Source organism: Dipodomys spectabilis, unplaced genomic scaffold (assembly GCF_019054845.1).
Source record: "Dipodomys spectabilis isolate Male_0828 unplaced genomic scaffold, ASM1905484v1 ptg000030l, whole genome shotgun sequence".
NCBI lineage: Eukaryota > Metazoa > Chordata > Mammalia > Rodentia > Heteromyidae > Dipodomys > Dipodomys spectabilis.
In genome coordinates this window covers 11383193-11405354 of record NW_024870707.1, presented here as the reverse complement: position 1 = coordinate 11405354, position 22162 = coordinate 11383193, and the positions used below count along the sequence as shown (strand labels likewise).

Below are 22162 nucleotides of genomic sequence, written 5' to 3'. Positions count from 1 at the left end.
CTCCTGAGTTGGGGGGCGGGCAGCGAGGTTCTCCGGTGACACCCCGAGAGGAGATGGCGGGCCACGCCGACGGTAACCCGAAACCACCGGAGCTCGGCCCCCGCCCGACGAGGCCCCGGAGGCCTCCGTGATTGTCCGGTGTTGCTATGGTGACCGTCCCGCGGTATCCCGGCAGGCCTCGGCCCTAACTGTCCAATTGCGAGTCCCCCACGACGGGCGCCTGCTGATGACGCACACGGAAGCGCCGACAGGTCCGGCCTCCCGGAGAAGAGGGACCTGCGCGGCGCTTCCGGGAGCCGGGCGTCGCCGCCGGCACCCTCAGGCTCGGGCACTTTCCTAGGAGTCTCGGACCTTGAGACCGGAAGCCCCAGGTCCTGCGGTGCGTATCTCCGCTCCCGGTTTGGCCTCTGTCATCCGTCGGTCGCTTGGGGTACGATGCCCCCACCCCCACCCCCGGAGCCAAAGAGGCGACTTAACCGACCTGAGGCGCGCGGGGCCGGGCCGGGGGCAGCCCGCGGCCGTCTGTCATGCGCCGGCGCCTGGGAGGATGGAGCGGGGCGCGACCCCCCCCCCCCCCGAGCGCTGTGGAGAAGCTTGAGTTGGGCCGTGGGCTTCTGGGGAGCAGTCAGCCTTCCCCGGACGGGCTGTCCTTGAGGACGTGAGTTGCAGGTGCACAGCGCTTCTGGGTGCGCTTTACTCTCAGCAGTGGTGCTCCCCTGTTTGTAGCTGGGTTAAGGAGGAGAGGGAACTTGAACGCAATCCCCCCTCCCCCCCATAGGAGAGTGGTGCTTCTGGAAGCGGTAAGACTTAATCTTCTTACAAGATACAGACGCGAACCAGTGCTGGGAAGTGGGGCTTGAGAAAGGGGGGGAAATGAGGCTGAATCTTAGGTCAGGTTCTGAACACTGGTGAAATGTTTGAGGAATATGAGGGAACTCTCCTGCAGGCCGGGTACTGTACTGTCGGTACCATTACAGGTATCTGTAATAGTACCTGCTTTCACGAAGTAAAGGGCAGTCCCTGCATTGAAACAGTTACTTAAAACAATTTGTGTGTGCAAATTTATCAAGTAAGCCAGTGCTGTGCTGTGCAAATAAAACGTTTGTGCCGCCCTTGCAACCATGAGGCTCCTAAACTCACTGGTGGAGACTCGATACAAGAATGGGCAATAGGCTGGGTGCCAGTGGCTCATGCCTGTAATCCTAGCTACTCAGGGGGCTGAGATCTGAGGATCACGGTTCAAAGTCATCCCCATCAGGAAAGTCCGTGAGACTTTATCTCCAATCAACCACCAGAAAACCGGAAGTGGTGCTGTGGCTCAATTGGTAGAGTGATAGCCTTGAGCTGAAGTGCTGAGGGACAGCGCCCAGGCCCAGAGTTCAAGTCCCAGGACCGAAAACAAAACAAAAAAGAATGGACAATAGGAGGTATCAATCAAGAATGCTTCCTGGTAAAGGCAGTGTCCACAGTATTTGAAAGCCTTACAGGGCAATAGCCAGAGAAGTTGGAAGAACAGCACAGTGAAACAGAAGTCTCCAATTGGCAGAGAGTGCAGACAGTTCAGTCTTTATCTCAGGTGCTCTCCTGGTATTACTTGGCACTGTCTCCAGTGCTTCCTCCCAGTAAAAGGGTTTTCCTCCTTACAAAGAGCTCCTTGTGTGGAGCTTCAATTCAGGGCCTGGGCTCTATCCCTTAGCTCTTTCTGCTCAAGGTCAGTATTCTGCCACCTAAGCCACAGCTCCACTTCTGGCTTCTTGGTGGTTAATTGGAGATAAAAGTCTCACCAACTTTCCTGCCTGACCTAGATTCCAAACTATGATCCTCAAACCTTAGCTCTAGCTGAGGTATTGGGGATGGAACTCAAGTCCCTGTGTACGCTAGGCAAGTGCTCTACCACTGATAAGGACTCCCAGCTCCTCTGCTTTTACTTATTTATGGTCTCATTCATCATCTAGCCTAGGCTACTCTAAAACTGTCTTGCATCAGCCTCTGGAGAGCTGAGATTACAAGCATATGCTACCCCCCACTCCTTTTTGTTGTTGTTGTTGTTGTTATTGGTGGTCGTGGGGCCTGAATTCTGGGCCTGGGCTCTGTCCCTCAGCTCTTCAGCTCAAGGCTAGGGCACTACCACTTGAGCTACAGCACCACTTCTGGCCTTTTCTGCTTATGTGGTGCTGAGGAATCAAACCCTGTGCCTCATGCATTCAAGGCAAGCACTCTACCACTGAGCCACCTTCCCAGCCCTCTCTCTCCTTTTTCTTAGAAACTACCCAAACACATCTAAAGTTCATGGGACGTAGCATGCTATCTTGGTCCTATCTGTGCTACTATAATAGGACCTAAGTACTGGGGATGTAGCTTAGTGGTAGAGCTAGTACTTAACATGTTCATGTCCTAAGTTCAATCCCCAGCACTTCTACAAAAAAGAAGAAGGAAGGCAGAGAAGGATGAGGAGGAGGAGGAGCAGGAGAAAAATACAATACCCAAGACTGAATCATTAAGAACAGAGATTTAGCTGGGCACTGGTGGCTCACATCTGTAATCCTAGCTACTCAGGAGCTGAGATCTGAGGATCTCAAATCAAAGCCAGCCGGGGCAGAAAAGTCCTCATGAGACTCTTATCTCCAATTAATCACCAGAAAACTGGAAGTGGTGCTGTGGCCAAAGTGGTAGAGTGCATGCCTTAAACAAAAGGAGCTCAGGGCAGTATCTAGATCCAGAGTTCAAGCCTTACAACCAAAAGAAAAAAGAGCAGAGATTTAAGCCAGGTGCCAGTGGCCCACACTTGTAATCTTAGCTACTCAGGAGGCTAGTAACTGACAGCCCTGGCAAAGTCCATGAGACTCATCTCCAGTTAACCATCAAAAAAGCCAGAAATTGAGCTGTGGCTCCAGTGGTAGAGTGCTAGCCGTGAACAACAACAAAAAAAAAAAATGCACAGTGCCCAGGCCCTGAGTTCAAGCCCCAGGACTGGCACAGAACAATTTAACCAGTCATGATGTCTCAACCCTATAATCCCAGCTACTCTGGAACCATGATAGGTGGATACACCCAGGAATGCACCCCAATCACATTTCAAAGGTCCCCTTCCAGTACTGTTGCATTGGGAATTAAGTCTCCAACACATGAACTTTGAAGAATGGGCAGAACATGGACAGGGGAGGGAGGCGGGAGTGTGAGACCTGGCTGTTGCATGTAGGGAGGAAGTTCAAGTCTGTCTGTGCAGGGCATTGAAAGACCCAATCAGAAGTTTGGGCCCAGTGTGTGGGCATCAGGGAGCCTTCCCTTTTCCATTTGTAGATTGTATCCTTGGCCAGTGTTCCCAGAATTGGAATCACCAGCAGCATCCACTGGTGTGAGCATTTTCATGGCTCCAAGCTTCTGCGAGAGGGGCAGATGCTGCTGCCCCCACCCCCCATCTGTGCTCATCGTGGCACAGCCAGCAATAGACCGTCTTGCTCGACTTCCCTCCTGCCCTCTACTGGGCAGTACTGACCAGTGGCTGCACTCCCTTTCCTAGAGCCTCATGCCCGTCCAGCCTCAAGGCAAAGACCCTGAAGAGATGGAAGCAGAGGGTGATTCAGCTGCTGAGATGAACGGCGAGGAGGATGAGAGTGAGGAGGAGCGGAGTGGCAGCCAGACTGAGTCCGAGGAAGAGAGTTCAGGTGAGCCCTTTCACACACATGCACACACACACACACACACACACACACACACACACAAGCAGCACTCCCCACCCCCACCCCCGAGCCAGCCCTAATTGGCCTCTTGTCCCAGAGATGGACGACGAGGACTACGAACGGCGCCGCAGCGAGTGTGTCAGCGAGATGCTAGACCTGGAGAAGCAGTTCTCAGAGCTGAAGGAGAAGTGAGCGCGGGGCCCCGCTGGGGCTGGTCTTTGTGCACCTGGGGTGAGGAGGCAGCAGGCTGGGTGCTAACAACTGGAGTGAAGACTGCCAAGTGGGGCTTGTGGGGAGCAGGCAGTTTGTTGGCTCATATTTGCCTCTGAGCACAGGTGAGCATGTGGAGAGCCAGTGGCCCACGGCTGCCCTCTTGCCTCCCAGGTTGTTCAGGGAACGGCTGAGCCAGCTGCGCTTGCGGCTGGAGGAAGTGGGGGCTGAAAGAGCCCCGGAATACACAGAGCCTCTTGGGGGGCTGCAGCGGAGCCTCAAGATCCGTATTCAGGTGGCAGGTTTGTGGCTGTCCTGTTCCCCCAGCAGAACCTACAGCTTCTGTCCGGGTCCCTTTGGTTCTTGTCCCTGCCCTGCCTCAGCCTGCCCCACTTTTTGGGCAGCAGGGCCCCTGGCCGATCGGGGGTCTGTCTCTCACTCTGCAGGCATCTACAAGGGTTTCTGTCTGGATGTGATCAGAAATAAGTATGAGTGTGAGTTACAGGGAGCCAAACAGCACCTGGAGGTGAGTTCCCTCTGGGCCTGGGAGGGTAGGTGAGGTGGAGGCCAAGGGCCTGGGGCCGCCTGGCTGAGCACTGCACCTCTTCCAGAGCGAGAAGCTGCTGCTGTACGACACCCTGCAGGGGGAGCTGCAGGAGCGGATCCAGAGGCTGGAGGAGGACCGCCAGAGCCTGGACATCAGCTCTGGTGAGGACCAGCCCCCAGCCCTCCCTGGACCCAGACTCCCCTGCTGACCTCAGGGAAGCAGGGCCTGCTTTCTTGTATGTATCTGTACTGGGGCCTGAACTCAGGACCAAGGCATTGTCTTTAGTTGATTTGCTGAAGGCTAGTGCTCTACCACTTGAGCCACAGCATCACTTCTAGCCTTTTGGTGCTTATTGGGAATGAGTTTCACAGGTTTTCCTGCCTGGGCTGGCTACAAACCTTAATCCTAGGATCTCAGCCTCCTGAATAGCTAGGATTACAGGCATAAGCTACCAACCTGGCTTAGACTTACTTCTGTGAGGACAGAACAAAACCTCAGGAAAGGGCCTAGCCTGGTATCGCACACAGAGTGGGCCCCCATTCTCCTCCTTTCTGGAATAGAGGGTATCTATCTGACACGTATGAGCCACTGCCCCTCATAGCACCTCTGTTCATTTGGGGTTGTGTAGAGACAGAGATTGTCTTCCACCTATTGTATTCTAAACAAATGGGGAAACTGAGGTTCATCTAGGAAAGAAGGGTAATAGCCTTTCCCAGAGCCCTGAGGGGCTTCCAGTTGTAGTTGTAGTTGTAGCCCCTCGCCCAGGGTTGGGCCACAGCTCTGAGTGGTGGTGGTGTGGGAGGGGAGGCCATGCTGGCCATTGAGGCAGATGCTGCAGGGGTGGGGGCCGCATGTGGGGACAGCGCCCTGATCTGACTCTGGGTCTGGGGCACAGAGTGGTGGGATGATAAACTTCACGCCAGAGGCAGCTCAAAGACCTGGGACTCACTACCGCCCAGCAAGAGGAAGAAGGCACCTCTGGTTTCTGGTATCCTTCCAAAGTGTCTAAGGCTGAGCAGGGGGGAGGTGGGAGAGATGCAGGGGACAGAGGTAAACTAGACTCATTCATAGTTGTTATAGTGTCATGTTACCATGTCCAGATCAGTCTGGCTGTCAGGTGTTACTTGGGTTCTGCGTCCTCCCTGGACTCTAGGAGTCTCTCTAGGAGAATAGGAAGCTTAGCTCACAGACTCCCTGCAACTTTCTGAGTGAGAGTCAGCCGCAAGGCTCTTCTGGCTTGCCCTGGACATCTTGAGCCTCACTCACTTCTGCTGGAGCTCCTGTCTGGTGGCCTCCCCGAACCCTGAGGCTCCCTGTGCACTCCATGTCCTGCCTGGGGTACCCCCATCCCAGGGGGACTCTTTTCCACTCACTTCAGGCAGAAGCCCTCCGCCTGAGGCCTTCAGCCCTCCAGTGCAGTGCACAGCTATGTAGATGGGCAGCCAGGGCTGGCCATGAGGCAGAAGGGAGGGATCTAGAAGGCAGTGTGGAAGTTAGGTGGGGGGAGGGGTGCAGGGGCCCTGCAGGTAGGAGGGCTTGGTACTCTGTGGACTTGGGGAGAAAGCCCGTAGAGCCCCTGAGCACCAGGGCCTCCACAGTAGGTGGTGGAGCTGGCATTGGAATTCAGGCTCTTCACCTTCTCCACACTGACCGTGTACCACCGCTCCTAAGCACTGGGTGGGTGGCACCCTTCTGTGGTCTCCCAGCCCAAGCCCGTTCCCATCTCCTGCCTCTCTAGTGGCCATCCTGCTTCCTTGACCCCCATCACAGGCCCTTACATTGTATACATGCTGCAGGAGATCGACATTCTGGAGGACTGGACTGCTATCAAGAAGGTGAGTCCCTGCTACCCAGTTGTCATCTTCAGGGTGGCAGCACTACAGCTCCCTGACCTGGGCACCAGCTCTGGTGTCTGAAGACCTGGGGCATTATCTTCCTTCCCTCAGTACCCTCTCCCTCAGCCCTGGAGCCCTGGCCACCAGGCAGCTGATGGTCCTCCTGCTGGAATAGGAGGCAAGAAATTGTTCCAGGGCAGATGGAATGGAGGGAAGAGCATTGGGCTTCTGACAAGAGACACTTTTGAGAGCTTTGCCCAGAAAGGCTCTTCTGCTTCCCTTCATGGGCTGGGGAGAAGCTCAGCAAGCCAAAGATGGGCTCTCAGGGGCCTTTTCTTCTCCCCCTCCAGGCCAGGGCAGCAGTGTCCCCTCAGAAGAGAAAAGCGGATGGTAAGGACCATGGGCGTGTCCTCTTGCCATCCTGTTCCCCAGCCTGGCCTCCAGGAGAGGAGCTCAGAGGGACAATGGCCCCATCTGAGTCTTGAGGGCTTCGTGAACGCCTGGAGCTTGGGAAGGGGTGGGAAGCTCTGAGTGATAGTGCTCAGTGGTGGAAAAGTGGGAGGGGGCACCCAGTACCGCGGGGCAGAGGGGGAGGAGAGGACGCATCCATGCCCGAGCCTTCGAGGGGAGCACTCCCCTCAGACCCCCAAGGGAAGTGGCTCCCCCCCCCCCCCCCCCCCGTGGGTCAGCTTCCTCTCAGTCATTTCTCCCTTTCCCACATGCCCTCAGGACCATGACCCTGCTCTTGGAGTGGCTGGCACCACACCAGGATTCGCGTTTTCCTGCAGAGAGGCGGGGCTTCCCAGCAGGCTCTCCAGTGTGGCTACTGGATCTCCCCCGCCAGCCATTCCTGGCCTGGGCCCCTCCTCTGCACTCATCAGTTCTGGCCGACCTAGCCAAGCAAGACTTTCTCCATCCCTGACCAGCCCACCTCCCCCTCCTGAAGAGGAGCCTCTTTGCCCCCCATCTTCCCACAGAGAAGATGGACCTTGTCCTAAGCCCCAGCTTCAACCCTCCTTCCACCTTGGATCCTGTTACCCCAGCCGCTGGGCCTCAAAGTTGTGTCCCACTGGTGGGGAACGCCCAGCCAGAAATGATATATTGAGGGCTTGTCTGTCCTGCCCCGAGGTGGCAGCCCTGTCCCTAGGTTTTCTCTGGACACTTCCCTGGTGTCTGCCTCCTGAATTTTGAGGACTGGAATTAAAACCTTTCCTGGGACTCCAGTGTGGTCCATTTGCATCTGATTTACCTTGTAAGGGAATTGGAGCTTCCAATCTGCTTTGAGACAGGCAGGTTTGTCGGGAGTCCCTAAAGTTTGGGGCACTAACTTGGGAAACAGGCTGTACAAGTGGGGGGCCAGGACCAGAGCCAGAAGCCATATGAGAATCGGGTGGAGCATTAAAAGCACATGGCCTCAGGCAGGGAAGGGGCCTGAGCACATGCTTGGAGACTGACTGGGACTTGCCGGCACCTGCCCCAGTCGCTTGGCAGATTGGCAAGGCAAGCTGGCAGGGCCTGTGTGTGGGAGGCAGCCGACAGCAGCACCATGTGCTGAAGGCCTCACAGCCACACTACCCCTGGTTGGCGCAGAGTGTCAGAACCACCCCCAGAACCTCAGTTAAGCATAGAGGCTGGTTTCCATGGAGACACAGTATCCTTTCTCCATGGCAACCTAAAGTCCCAAAAGCCAAGGTAGGCTCCAGAGTGAGTCATCTGTGGCCAGCAGGGGGTGCTCTCTCACAAGGTTAGCCCCCAAGTCGGGAACCGATGAGCAACTGACCACAGGCTTCTTTAGGCAACCCAAGGGCAAGGCTTGGGCGAGTTGGGATTTAAGTTGGGCCAGCTTAACCCCTCCCTTACCCAGCTGCACGGGGTGAAGAGGCTGGCAGGGCTGCAGGGAGTGGTGATAGGAAGGTGACACCTTGCAGCTGGGGCCCCCAAGGTAGCACTCACATGGAGAGGATCCCTCCCCTCCCCCCAACTCCCACCCCCTGAGGCCGAGTCTGGACCTGAGAGGAAGCCGACACTGGTCAGAGTGGACACACAAGAGTTAACTGGCGGGGTGTGACAGGGCGCACCGCCCTCAGGAAGTGTTACTCACCGCCGGGAATGTGCGCCTGTGCCTGGGGGCTGGATTCTCTTCCTGAGTCCCGAGAGAAAGCCAGAGAAGCTCACAGCCATGGAAGACCATGGAGAGCCAGCAGCGCACCCTCTGGAGCTCCCCAGCCCAAACTTTGCCCTTGAGCACCTGCAGAGAGAAAAGTTAGTGAAGTTGGAGGGGGCAGCCAGGTGGGGTGGGAGGGCTAGCCCAGGGTGGGAGGCGAGGGGGGGCTATTACATGGGGAAGGGGTGAGCTATAGTCCTCCCCAGACCCTTGCTCAGGTCTGCATGCGTGCCCACAGGCCAGCCCAGGACCCCCTGTATGACACCCCTCACGCCTGTGTCAGGCAGCCCGGTGGGCCCCAGCAGCCCGGGCGAACTGTGAGCCTGCGGGAACGGCTGCTGCTTACCCGGCCTGTGTGGCTGCAGCTGCGGGCCAATGCCGCAGCCGCTCTGCACGTGCTGAGGACTGAGCCCCCCGGGGTGAGTGACGCCCTCCCCCCCCAACTTTAGAAAACTGCCAGCCCAGCCGAGGAGGGGAGGGAGAAGGGGCCGGACACTGGCATCTTGTTCACTTGCAGACTTTCCTGGTGCGGAAATCTAACACCCACCAGTGCCAGGCTCTGTGTGTGCGGCTGCCAGAGGCCAGCGGCCCCTCCTTCGTCTCCAGCCACTACATCCAGGAGAGCCCCGAGGGTGAGGGGGCCAGCCCGGTGGGGAAGGGGCTCCAGATGAATGGGGGATGGGGTGGGGATGTCCCCGGAGACCAGCCTGGCTGCTCCTGCCTCTCAGGTGTCTGCTTGGAAGGCTCAGAGCTCACATTCCCAGACCTCATCCAGCTCATCTGTGCCTACTGCCACACCCGGTGAGTCCACCCCAGGAATCTGCTGACCACAGGCCCTGCTCCCCAAAATGGCCCATCCTCCCCTGCCCCCAGCACCTATCATTCCTGACTGTTTGCTCCTTCTTGGGCCTCAGGGACATACTTCTCCTTCCACTCCGTCTCCCCAGCGCTATCCACCATGCGTCTACCCACAAGGAACTGGAAGCCATCTCCCATCTAGGCATTGGTAAGGATTCCCCTGTCACCCATTGCACAGATGGACAGACTGAGGTCAAGAGGGACAGGAAGGGAGTGCACCTAAGCCCCTCAGCCTTCTGAGCCTGCTCCTCTGATGCTCCATTGGTTTTCTGGTTCCTAGAGTTCTGGAACTCCTCCCTCAACACCAAGACCCAGCAGGGCTCATCTGCAGCCCCCGCGCTGCCCCGGCTGAAGGCCCGCTCCCCTCAGGAGCTGGACCAGGGCACAGGCGCTGCCCTGTGTTTTTTCAACCCCCTCTTCCCTGGGGACCTGGGCCCCACCAAGCGGGAGAAATTCAAGAGGAGCTTGAAAGTGCGCGTGTCTACAGAGACCTCCAGCCCTCTGTCTCCACCAGCTGTGCCACCTCCCCCGGTCCCTGTGCCACCAGGGGCAGTGCCCAGCCACACCGAGTGGCTGCCTCCTCGCCAGCTACTGCGGAGGGAGAGCTCCCTGGGGTACCGTGTGCCCGTGGGCACAGGCCCTAGGCTCCCCCCGCTGCCCTCCCTCCAGGAGGTGGACTGCGGCTCCCCCAGCAGCTCTGAGGAGGAAGGGCCTTCGGAATCCCAGCGCAGCCCCGTCACCTCCCCGCACCTGGGCCAGCAGAGGCGGAGGCGGCCTCTGCTGCGCTCCATGAGCTCTGCCTTCTGCTCCCTGCTGACACCCGAGAGGCAGGTGGGCCGGGCGGCAGCAACGATGACACAAGACAGACACACAGCTGTGGGCCAGCTGGTGCAGGACCTGCTGACCCAGGTGCGGGCAGGCCCCGAGCCCCAGGAGCTGCAGAGTGTCCGCCAGGCACTGAGCCGGGCCAGGGCCATGCTGAGCGCAGAACTGGGTCCCGAGAAGCTGCTACCTCCAGAGAGGCTGGGTAAGGCCCCAGCCCAGGCCTCAGGGATCCAGCCCCTGCCTGCCTGTGTGCCTAGCTCCTTCTCACTATGGTGCCCCTGCCTTTCTGATGCTAATTCTGCTTTCTGGTGAATTCCATTGGCCGGCCTCTCTCCTCCCACTCCTGCCTTTGCCTGGGGCATCTGGCTTTTCTGCCCCTTTCTCCTGACCCCGCCTGCTCCTCCTCTAACAGAACATGTCCTGGAGAAGTCGCTACACCGCTCGGTACTCAAGCCTCTCCGGCCCATCTTGGCTGCCCGCCTGCGGCGCCGGCTTTCCACAGATGGCTCCTTTGGCCGCCTGGCCGAGGGGCTCCGCCTGGCCCGGGCTCAAGGCCCTGGAGCCTTGGGGACCCAGCTGAGCCTGCCCTCCTCATTGGAGACCGAGCAGGTGCGCCAGAAACTACTGCAGCTGCTTCACGCCTACTCCCCCAGCGCCCAGGTCAAGCGGCTCTTGCAGGCCTGTAAATTACTCTACACGGCCCTGAAGACCCATGCAGGTATGGCTGTCCTGGCCTGAGTGTGGGGAGGGGGCCGGACTCCCCTGGGACCCTGGGGGCCTTCCCCTACCCTTCCCCAGCTGCTGTGAGGGCCGCAGCCCACCTCCTTGAGCACCCCACCCCCGGGATGCAATAACCCAACCCCCAAAAAGCTCTTTGAATTAGAGGCAGGCTCTTCTAGAGAGAGGCTCCCAGGCCCCAATGGGTTCACAACCCCTCCTATCTCAGATGGTGTAACTGAGGCTCAGACTCAGAACTCAGAGCATTGAGGGTCTGCCTGAAGAACTTCCTGTGACTGGGTGGGAGGCAGGGAGCGATCACTGCCTAGAACAAGCATTGAACTCTGACCATGGACAACCTTCTATCCCCACCCCCACCCACCGCCCCCCGCCCCCCGCCCCGGCTGCCAACCTGAAGTGTCCTCTGCTGTTCTCCACAGGTGAGGACGCAGGGGCTGATGAATTCCTGCCACTGCTGAGCCTTGTCTTGGTCCAGTGTGACCTTCCTGACCTCCTGCTAGAAGCTGAGTACATGTCTGAGCTGCTGGAGCCTACCCTACTCACGGGAGAGGGTGAGGGAACTCATGCACCTCCTTGTCTGGGGGTGCTTGGGGGGACCTTAGCTGTTAAAGGCTCTGAGTAAGTAGGAAAGCGAGGAGCAGGCCCCCTTACCTCCCCGCCTAAACTGCATTCTGTTTCCTTGCGTCCTAGGTGGCTACTACCTGACCAGTCTGTCTGCTAGCCTGGCCCTGCTGAGTAGCCTGGCCCAGGCTCCAGGCCTTCCTCCAAGTCCAGCACAAGAACTACAGCGTTCCCTGAGCCTCTGGGAGCAGCGCCGCCTGCCGGCCACCCACAACCTCCAGGTAACAGGCATTCTCCACCATCTTCTGTATCACTGGTTGTTTTGGGTTTTTAGTTTAGTTTTGTTTTGTTGTGAGTACTGGGGCTTGAACTTAGGGCCTAGAAGCTGTCCTTTAGCTTTTGTGCTCGAGGCTGACACTCTTCTACTTGAGCCACAGCTCTGCTTCTGGCTTTTTGCTGGTTAATTGGAGATAAGAGTATCAGACTTTTCTTCTTTTTTTTTTTTTTTTTGGGTCCGGTCGTGGGCCTGAACTCTGGGCCTGGGCGCTGTCCCTCAGCTCTTCAGCTCAAGGCTAGCGCTCTACCACTTGAGCCACAGCACCACTTCCGGCTTTTTTCTTTTTGCTTATGTGGTGCTGATGAATCAAACCCAGGGCCTCAGGCATGCAAGGCAAGCACTCTACCACTGAGCCACCTTCCCAGCCCTATTACAGACTTTTCTACTCGGCCTGGCTTCCAGCTTTGATACTCAGATCTCAGCCTCCTGAGTAGCTTGGATTACAAGTATGAGCCACCATTGCCTGGCAAGATTTTTAATTGTGATATGATGTGTATGTGTGTGTGTGTGTGTGTGTCTGTATGTGTCTGTGTGTGTGTGTGTGTGTGTGTAGTGAACTTTCACTGCAAGGCCTGAGCACTATCCTGGGCTATTTTGGGAGTTTAATTGATATGTGTCTCTTAGATTTTTTTTTTTTGGGGGGGTCCGGTCATGGGGCCTGAACACCTTCCCAGCCCCTCTCTTAGATTTATTTGTCTGTCCAGGCTGGCTTTGAACCACAATCCTCAGATCTCAGCCTCCTGAGTAGCTAGGATTATAGGCATGCGCCACCAGTGTCCGGCCAGCACTCTAGTCCTGGTTACCCTGCAATGGAAGCATTGAGCTACCCTTGCTGGGCAGGGGTAGTTTACAGGTTCTGAGCCTCAGGCACACTTCACTGGAACGTCACAGAAACTTGGAAGTAGCACCATTTTATCCCCATTTTACAGATGAAACCCCAAAACTAACATGGAAGGAAAGGGCCACAGGTAGCAGGCTCAGGCCCCAAACCCTTGCCTCTGGCCCCAGCCAGAGCTCTGCCTCCCCTGGCCTCGGGCCTCCCAGCTACTCTTCTATCTGGACTGTGGCCCGCACCTGCCACCACCTCTGTCCTTCACCCTTTCCAGGCTTGATTATGACTCCAGACTATGGAGCCCAGGTCCTTCTCTCTTTCTAGGCTTGATTATGAATCTAGACCCCAGAGCCCAGGTTCTGAGTTTTCCTGGCTCTACCACTTCTTGATCCTGGGAGCCTGGGGGAAGTGGCACTTTTGCACCTCAGTTTTCTCATCTGTAAAATGGACCCATGGGGCTACTATGAGGATTAGGTGACTTGATGCTGAATGAGTGCCTACAGCACACAGTAAACATTACCTGGGCATCCTTCCTGCCCCTGGGGCCCTCACTCACTAGCCTTGAAGCTTCAGTAATGAGCTACTAGGCCAACTGTGCATGTCCTGCCCACTCCCTGCTTGAGCTCATAGAAGTCCTGCTTGTTGGTTCCATGGATCTGTAACAGCCTGCCTGTCCCAGCACAGCTCTGCCTGTCCTCTGCTGTGAACCGGCTGCACCCACGCAGGACTTAGTGCTCCGTTTTGTTTCTCCTGCACAGCACCTCCTCCGAGTAGCTTACCAGGACCCCAGCACTGGTTGCACCTCCAAGACCATGGCTGTACCCCCAGGGGCTTCGGTTGCCACCCTGAACCAGCTTTGTGCCACTAAGTTCCGAGTGACCCAGCCTGATGCTTTCAGCCTCTTCCTGTACAAGGAGGAGGGCTACCACCGCCTGTCCCCCGGAGACCTGGCGCACAGACTTCCCTCAACTGGCTACCTCGTCTACCGCCGGGCAGAGCGGCCTGACACCCAGAGAGCTGCCACAGAGGAGGCGGGCAGCAGGCCATTAGAAGCAGCGAGCCTGGAGGAAGGGAAAGGGGGCCAGGGAGATGGGGACATGGGGATCAAAGCCACCCCTGGGGACAGTGGCACAGTGTCTCAGACACCTGCGGTGGGGGATGAGAATCAGAGCAGGGGAGGCCATGTTCAGCCAGAGGAGCCCGAGGCTGAGGGCAGTCAAGCTTCAGAGGAGTAGCCAGAAGGGCCATCTGCGGCAGGAGCCTCTGAGCCTGTAGGGGGAGGGGCTTCAGGCCACCCACACCCCAGCCCCCTCTGCTGCATCTGCCACCACTGCCCCTCTGACTGGTTCTGACCTCCATGAACCCACCTGAGCTGGAGGGCAATGAGGGATGGGGTTCACCAAGGTGGGCTGAGAGGCGCCCCACACCTCTTGGTCTTCTCTAGCCTGAAGGAATGCGTGTGCATGACGACACCAGTGGAACTGACAGGCAACCTCTGGTGTTAGGGGTGGTGTGTCCCAGTTTGTTCTGTGTCTCTTCCCATGGGCCCAGGCGGGACTGCTGGGACCCTGGAAGGCTGCCTCCTCTCATTCAGGAAGGTGGCAAAATGGCAGCACAGGTCCCAGAGGATCAGCTTCTCCCCAGCATCCTCATCCTCAAAGTGGGGTGCCATGGCTGCCTGCCCATCTCCCTGAAGTCTTCTAGTACCCAAAAGGTTGACTTGGAGGTACAGCAGAGCTCAGACAAGAGAAAAGGGAGGGAAAGTTGGTTGTTAACAGCTCCACCTGCCAGCCCTCACCTTCCACTTCTCTCGAAGTCCAGAGCTTAATCAGCCCAGCTGCCAGAGGTCAGGCCTTGGAGGAGAAAGAACCAACATTCCAGTCTTTTCCTATCTGGCCTTCCAGCCTCCCTAAGGAACTGGACAGGGAAAGAAAGTACCCACCAAGTGGATACGATTCCAGAGTAGAGAGGCACAGAGACCATTCTGTGTGCACTCTAAAGCTTTAAAAGGAGGCAGTGGATGGTTTGTGGGCCCCTTGCCAAGGTGCAGAAAGGAGATCCCACCCCCACCCCCAAGACCTCCCAAGGCTAGATCAGGCTGCAAATCTCAGCAAAAGAGAAATGTTGCTATCATCCTCGAGGGGGCGCACACGGCCCAAGGAGCTGCCAAAGGTGGACTTTCCCTTCTCTCCCCGCGGGTGAGGCGAGTTCTAGATCTGGAAGCGTAGGTGATTGTTGACCTTGCACTCCTAGGGCCATCAGCTAACACTGGAGCCGAGGCTACTGGGCCTCAGGTGCCTTGGGAAAGGTTCTCCGGAAAGAATCCTTTCTCTGGATGGACGAGGACCCCAACCAGTTTCAGAGACATGCCCCTTGGGAGCTGAGCACAAAGAGACATGAACCCACATGGCAGACGTGACAAGCGGGAGTTGGGATCCATAGACACTCGCTTTCAGATGCTGCAGATAAAGCTTGGTCAGACTTCTCACTAGGCCACTAAGGCTACTCTCTCCACTTCCATGACAACCCCACCCACTTCTTGCTGGTAGGAAGTCCCCCTTTATTCTGTTGTATGCCCTCCCTACCCCTTTACCTTGTACTGTGCTGAGCACCCCACAGGTGCTCAATAAATGGTGTCGACTGACTGGAGCTTGGTAAGTGGGAGTGAGCAGGATAAAGGATGGCGCTTCTGGGAATCAAACACAGGATGTGGGGGCTCAGTCCCGGAGGAAGGACCTGGAAGGTCTGCTGAGGGTGCTCTGAGAACCCCAGGAACTGGATGGGAAGCTGGTCTCTGGGGAACAGGCTTCTGGGACTGTGACAAGCCCTTCCCTCCCTCCCCCTGCTCAGTGCTAGCTCCTGATTCCTCCAGTTCCACAGCCCTTCCCCACCCCACCCCCCCATCCCCAACAATGGCTCACAGGAATACTGTCAGGCCTTGCCCACTGGAGCTTTTGGTTTACCTGGCTGCTCTGGAGTTCAGACCAGTTCAGTAAGAGGCCCTGCTATGCAATGGTGGCTCATGCCTTAATCCTTGCTACTCAGGAGATTGAGATCTGAAGATCACTGTTCTTTTTTTGTTTGTTTGTTTTGTTTTTTGGTCCAGTTGTGGGGCCTGAACTCTGGGCCTGGCCGCTGTCCCTCAGCTCTTCAGCTCAAGGCTAGCGCTCTACCACTTGAGCCACAGCGCCACTTCCAGCTTTTTTCTTTTTGCTTATGTGGTGCTGAGGAATCGAACCCAGGGCCTCATGCATGCAAGGCAAGCTCTCTACCACTGAGCCACCTTCCCAGCCCTGAAGATCACTGTTCGAAGCTAACCTGGGCAGGAAAGTTCATGAGACTCTTATCTCCAATTAACAGGCAAAAAAGCCAGATATGGAACAGTGGCTCAAGGTGCCAGACTTGAACAAAAAAGCTAAGGGACAGTGCCCAGACACTATAAGGGGCCAAAAAAAGAAAATATGATACAGCAGTTGGGGCTCCAGGCAGAGCAAACAATAATAGGTCAGCCGAAGACTAGGTTAGCCCCGTTTTTACTGATGAGGAGCCCGAGGCTTGCTGTGTCAAAGTGGCTTGTTATGGGGCAAAAACTTGGAACACCACACACACAAGTTACACAGCACAAAGACTCGTTTAATTTCTTAATTATAAGCATGTGGTACATGCCTGTAATTCCAGCACCAGAGAGGCAGAGGCAGGAGAATCCCAAGTTCAAACCCACCCGTGTCGCATAGTGTCGCCATTTCTAAAAAAAAAAAAAACAATTGAAGCCAGGTGCCAGTGGCTCACAGCTGTAATCCTAGTTACTTAGGAGGCTGAGATCTGAAGACTGCAGTTCAAAGCCAGCCAGGCAGGAAAGTCCACGAAGCTCTTATCTCCAATTAACCACCAAAGCAATAAAAACTTAAAAATCCAGAAGTAGAGTTCAAGTGGGAGAGTGCTAACCTTAAGGGAAAAAAAATTAACAGTGCCCAGACTGTGAGTTCAAGCCCAACACACCCACACCCACACACACACTCCAGTGTGGACAAGCACCCTCCGCCCCAGCTGCACTAGTGATTTTGCATCTTCATCCTTAGGAAGAAGAAATCAAGGCTCTAGGCCAGGTGCCAATGGCTCCTTCCCATAATCCTAGCTACACAGGAGGTTGAGATCTAAAGATCCTGGTTCAAAGCCATCCCAGGCAGGAAAGTCTGTGAGAGTCTTTTTTTTTTTTTTCTTTGTCAGTCATGGGGCTTGGACTCTGGGCCTGGGCGCTGTCCCTCTGCTCTTCAGCTCAAGGCTAGCACTCTAGCTCTTGAACTACACTGCCACTTCCGTTTTTCTGGTGGTTTATTGGAGATAAGAGTCTCACGTACTTTCCTGCCCAGGATGACTTTGAACCACGATCCTCAGATCTCAGCCTCCTGAGTAGCTAGGATTATAGGCGTAAGCCACCAGCACCCTGCCTTCTAAGCGACTCTTATCTCCAGTTATCACCAAAAAAGCCCTTTGTGCAAGTGTGGCTCAAGTGATAGAGAGAGCGTTAGCCTTGGGCAGAAGAAGCTGAGAGACAGCCCTCAGGCCCTGAGTTCAGGCCACAAAACAAGCACCAAAAAAAAAAAAAAAAGACTCTAAGGGTGACAGGTCTTGTCCCTTGTCCTGCATCCACTACTATAGGGCAGGACAGGACTCTGTTGAGGACAGCCAGTCATTTCCTTGCTTGGAAATGTCATGCTGAGCACTTCTCAAGTTGCCCTAGTTATCTGTGAGTTTGTTTACTGTCTGTCTCCCCCCACTAGCGTGCCGGAGCCACGCTGGCCTGCTTCCCGGAGCTCTCGGGGCCCGGAACAATGCCTGGGCCAGAATTGGCACTTCGTGCAAATGTATGTGGAATGCTAGGAACTGAAAGATTCTCGGGAAGACTCGTCTGCCAACACGTTTCCTCTGTACTCTCGGGGTGGCCTGTTCCCCATCGCTGCCACCAGGGGGTGTGCACGCCTCATTTCCAACCCATGCCAGGTGCCCTCCTCAGCTGTGGCTGCTCAAGACTCTGGCAGGGCCAGCGGGACCAGGAGGAAAGCAGCCAGCCTGGGAAAGGAGGTTGAGAGGCCGGAGGAGGGGAAGCCTCCTGTCCCAGGTTCTAGAGCCAGGACAGTGAGTCCAGAAGCCCAGGGGCCTATGGGATGGCCCGAGGGGTGGAGTGGATGACAGTCACTGAGACCCACCCCGACCCACCCTCATTACGTGTCACCCTCCACCTTGGCCTTGTGACCTGGGTTCACACCCACAAGTCAGTACTCAGACACACCCTGACCCAGATTCCCACACACAGTATGTGTGCAGCACCCATATGCCCAAGTAACAAAACCTGGAAGGACACATTCAGGACCCAGTATCCAATGATGGGCTACGTGGGGGCTTGAACTCTGGGCCTGGGCGCTGTCCGTCAGCAATTCAGCTCAAGGCTAGAGCTCTACCACTTGAGCTACAGCGCCACTTCTAGTTTTCTGGTGGCTTATTGGAGATAAGAGTTTTAGGGGCTGGGAAGGTGGCTCAGTGGTAGGGTGCTTGCCTTGCATGCCTGAGGCCCTGGGTTCGATTCCTCAGCCCCACATAAGCAAAAAGGAAATAGCCGAAAGTGGCACTGTGGCTCAAGTGGTAGAGCGCTAGCCTTGAGCTGAAGAGCTGAGGGACAGCGCCCAGGCCCAGAGTTCAGGCCCCACAACCGGACCCAAAAAAAAAAAAAAAAAAAAGAGTTTTAGGGACTTTCTTGCCCGGGCTGGATTTGAACCGTAATCCTCAGATCTCAGCCTCCTGAGTAGCTAGGATTATAGGCATGAGCCACCAGCACCCGGCTTACGTGGGGCCTTCTTGACACATTTAGACTTCCTTGCACAAAATTTCCCTGACCCAACCCAGCTAAGTTATAGTGACATACCTGCTCTGTGTGGGTGTGGGTGCGTGCAACATGCACGCGCTCGCCAGGCCTGGGGCTGGAGCCCAGCATCTGGGCGCTGTCCCTGGGGTTTTTGCTCAAGGCTGGTGCACTACCACTTTCAGCTACAGTTCCACTTCTGGCAGGTTTTTTTGTTTTGCTGGTTTATTGGAGATGAGTCTTACAGACTTTCCTGTCCAGGCTGGCTTCAAACCATGATCCTCAGATCTCAGCCTCCTGAGTAGCTAGGATTCTAGGTATGAGTTCCAGGGCCTAGCGACAGCCACGCATGCTCTTGAGACAGAATATAGCCTCTCTCTCCTACAAACCATCCTGGCAGTCCCCTGCCCCCCCCCCCCCATGCTTTGGAGTCAGCGCAGAAGGGCCAAGCCCCTCTCCTGATTAACTGCCCTTCCAGCTCTTGCCTATTCCAGCCTTACTCCCCCATCCCAGCCCCTGGTGGCTCCTGGAGGGGGCTGTGAGTCTCTGAGAAGACCCCTGTGAGGGGCGTGGCGACCCCTTGGGCCAGGCAGGAGGCTGAAGCAGGCAGGCTGGGCGGGGCAGCCTGAGCTCATCAGATTCCAGCCAGTCTGATTCACTGGAAGAGCCATGAGGATCTGGGGGAGGCACTGGTCCAGGGGCTGGGACTCGGGGGGCCTGGGTGAGCTTTGGCCTTGAGGGTCCGGGGTCCAGAGTTTTGAGACTGGAAGAGTCCTTGCCTCCTGCAAGGGTGATCCAGCCTGAAAGGGTGCCCTCCAGAGGGTGCTGCTCATGGGAGGGGCTTAGGACCCAGAGCTGGGCTGCAGAATGAGACAATCAGCCCTGCCCCGCCCCGCCCGCCTGAAACCATAGTGGACCCCAAGCCTTTCCAGCCCCAGCAGCTGGGTGTCTTTAGCTGGGGTTAGGGCAAGGGCAGAGGGCAGGGGTGGGGTGATCTTGACGGCCCATCGTAGGCCCTCAGTCCACAAGTGGACTTCAGAGTCCTCCTGTCCCCACCGCTGGGGCTGACAGGGTTACAGACCCGCCAGGCCCTGCCAGGCTAGGCCTCTGCCAGAGAGTGAGAACTCACGGGCTGTCCCCATGCCAGGGATATTTTCCTGCTGAGATCGAGCCCTCTGCTCTTGCCACTCCAGGACCCCTGATCTCCCTAACCAGGCTAATGCTCAAAGGAGGTGGGGGCCTCCAGCCCCAGCAACAGTGCAACAGGAAGAAAGGACTGGGCTGGGGCTGGATGAGGGCACCGGAAGAGCCTTTCTTGGAACTCAGTACCAAAATAGTGAATTCTGCCCTTCCTCTTGAGGCTTGGTATCCCACGGGGGGGGGGGGGGGGGGGGGTCACCAAGGAGATTCTCACCAGGGAGGGGCCTGAGCTGACTTCAGTCTGATTTTCACTCTCCAGCTCCCCCTCCCCCCCACCGCAGCCTGTGCTGTACTTTGAAGTCCCAACATAAATATCATGTCTGCTCGGGTTCTCTTTCCGGGCCTGGTCACAGCCCCAGACCTGGCTCCCACGCCAGACCGGGGCGGGAGGGGGTGGGGGTAGCAGTGCAGTGCAGGGAGGAAGAGACAGGAGGGAGGCTGGACCACCCAGGGACCACAGCCAGCCAGAGACTCGGTGACAGAGACAGGGAGACAACTGGAGTGTGGAAACACAGAGAGCAGAGAGGCAAATCCTAGACCAACCAGGGGACAGTCCTAGGGGCAGGAGATAAACAAAGATTCCAAGAAAACAGGACCCAAGAAAACCCCTGGCTAGAGAAGGAAGAGAGAGAGGGAGAGACCTGAGAAAGCCCAGGGGACACTGAGGGGGCCAGAGGACAAGGGGTTGGACAGGAAGAGAAGGGAAAGTAAGAGCCTTCAGAGAAAGTTCCAGAGGTAGGGTGGGGCAGGAAGGAGGAAACTGGGACTCCGGAAGATTTTGGTGAAAGAGACTTTTCCCTGTGACGGCAGACTGGACAATCCACTCTCTAGTCTCCCCGGGCCTGGGGGGAGGGAGACTGCCACCTGAAAGACCTCCGGCACTGGGAGAGACTCCTTCCCTAGGTGACCAACTCAGGCAGAGTCCACCCTCAAAAAAAAGAAAAGGCCCCTTGCCTTTGGGAAGGGCTGAGTGCCAAGTTTGGCCCCTCTAGCTCAGACAGGGGCTCCAAGATTTGTCTTTTTTGTTGTTGGTCATGGGGTTTGAACTCTGGGCCTGGGTCCTGTCCCTGAGCTCTTCTGCTCAAGGAGAGCTCTCCACCACTTGAGCCACAGTTCCACTTCCCGTTTTCAAAGTGGTTTATTGCAGATAAGAGTCTCACGGACTTTCCTGCCCGGGACAGCTTTGAACCGTGATCCTCCTCTCAGCCTTCCTGAGTAGCTAGGATGACAGGCGTGAACCACCGGCGCCCGGCGATTCATCTTTCTTCAGTGTAGATGTGCCCAGATGTTCAGGTCAGCATTTGAGCTCCTAGCCAAGTCCAGGTTGTGCAGTGGCGGGGACCAGGGCTTCATTCTCACAGTTGTAGGTGCAAGTGTGGACTTGTTGGTGTACACACACAGCAATCACCCAGCTGTGCACACAGGCCAAATCTGTGTAAGCAAGCACGCACACATGCGCGCATGCATACACATACACATATGCACAAGCATGCACGCACCGAGAGACACATTGTCACCAGGCACAGAGTCTCCATGGCAAAGCCCCACCCCCTGCCTCCAGCTACCACAACCCTTTCCTTCTGGGGTGCTAAGGAGGGGGACAGCACCCCCTTCTTTCCTCAACGCCCTCTCTATCAGTCTGTTTCTCTCTTTGAGGCTCTCTGTCTCCAGCAACACGACCCCCCTCCCTGTAGGGCGGTCTCTCCTTCCAGAAGCACATAGGGTGTGGCACCAACTTGTGGGGAGGGGAGGAGGCTTTCCTTCTGCCCTTCCTTCTCCCACTCCTGCCCGAGTGGAACCTCTCCCACCTCTCCCCTCCTCTGGCTCCAACCCACCTCCCGCCTGCCTGCCATCAGCCCTTCCTCCTGACAGCTCCAAGGCTGGGGAGTTTGGGAAGAGTTTAGACATGGAGGGTGGTGGGGGAGGGGACCGAAGCAAACAGAGGAAAGGAGGTGATTTGTACACAGAGCAATGTGCTGGCTCAGCGGTCCAGCGTGCCAAGGCTGTCCAGGACGCCTGCTTGGGGGGCGCCCCCCAATCTCACCCCACCTCCCCCACGCCCGCCTGTTCCTCGGGGGCCTCTCCAGGCCAGCCCCTCTGCAGGCTGCCTTCCCCGTTCTGCCCTGTGGGCACATGCAATGCCTTTCAGCCTCTCCCTGTCCCGGAGGCTGCAGGATCTCTTCCTGGGCTGTGAGCTTCAGCTCCCTTGCCTCTCTGGAGGCAGGTTCTTCTCATCTGGGCCATGACCACACACGGGAGCCCCGGCCACCCCACCCCCACTTGGAGAGATACCTTGCATCTTGATCTGCTGCCCCCCACCCAACTCTCTACCCCTACCCGCACCCCAGCCAGGGAGACCCAGGCTCCTGCAGGGTACTCCAGCTGTCCTGCCATCCTGGGCTGTGTTTCTGCAGAGACATAGATCCATTCTGAGTGTGACGCTCATCATGGTGGCCATAAGTGATGAGCCAGGCCTACCACTTTGCCTGTATCTAAGCATCTCGCCCACATGCCCATC

At 56.7% G+C, this 22162-nt stretch overlaps 2 protein-coding genes across 6 annotated transcripts; both read left to right on the top strand.

Moving 5' to 3' along the window:
- The first annotated feature begins 239 nt into the window (after positions 1-239).
- Brms1 (BRMS1 transcriptional repressor and anoikis regulator) lies at positions 240-7495 on the top strand. 3 transcript variants are annotated; one of them, XM_042676387.1, is made up of 10 exons: positions 240-379; positions 3521-3665; positions 3778-3868; positions 4065-4192; positions 4337-4416; positions 4502-4598; positions 5333-5425; positions 6234-6272; positions 6623-6662; positions 7002-7495. In XM_042676387.1, exons 2-10 carry the CDS (start codon positions 3527-3529, stop codon positions 7192-7194), a joined length of 900 nt encoding a protein of 299 aa, XP_042532321.1. In that variant the 5' UTR covers positions 240-379; positions 3521-3526; the 3' UTR covers positions 7195-7495. The 3 variants fall into 3 exon arrangements, with proteins under 3 accessions (XP_042532321.1, XP_042532323.1, XP_042532322.1); XM_042676389.1 differs by having other exon boundaries at positions 243-379; positions 6208-6272; positions 7002-7090; XM_042676388.1 differs by lacking the exon at positions 240-379 and adding an exon at positions 406-430.
- A 925-nt stretch (positions 7496-8420) lies between these two features.
- On the top strand, positions 8421-13883 carry Rin1 (Ras and Rab interactor 1). Of its 3 annotated transcripts, none has more exons than XM_042676232.1 (10): positions 8421-8534; positions 8675-8855; positions 8954-9068; positions 9165-9237; positions 9384-9442; positions 9575-10321; positions 10532-10837; positions 11277-11408; positions 11548-11699; positions 13346-13883. In XM_042676232.1, the coding sequence occupies exons 1-10, from the start codon at positions 8452-8454 to the stop codon at positions 13820-13822; spliced, it is 2325 nt and encodes a 774-aa protein (XP_042532166.1). In that variant the 5' UTR covers positions 8421-8451; the 3' UTR covers positions 13823-13883. The 3 variants fall into 3 exon arrangements, with proteins under 3 accessions (XP_042532166.1, XP_042532165.1, XP_042532164.1); XM_042676231.1 differs by having other exon boundaries at positions 9351-9442; XM_042676230.1 differs by having other exon boundaries at positions 8421-8561; positions 9351-9442.
- Positions 13884-22162: the final 8279 nt, after the last annotated feature.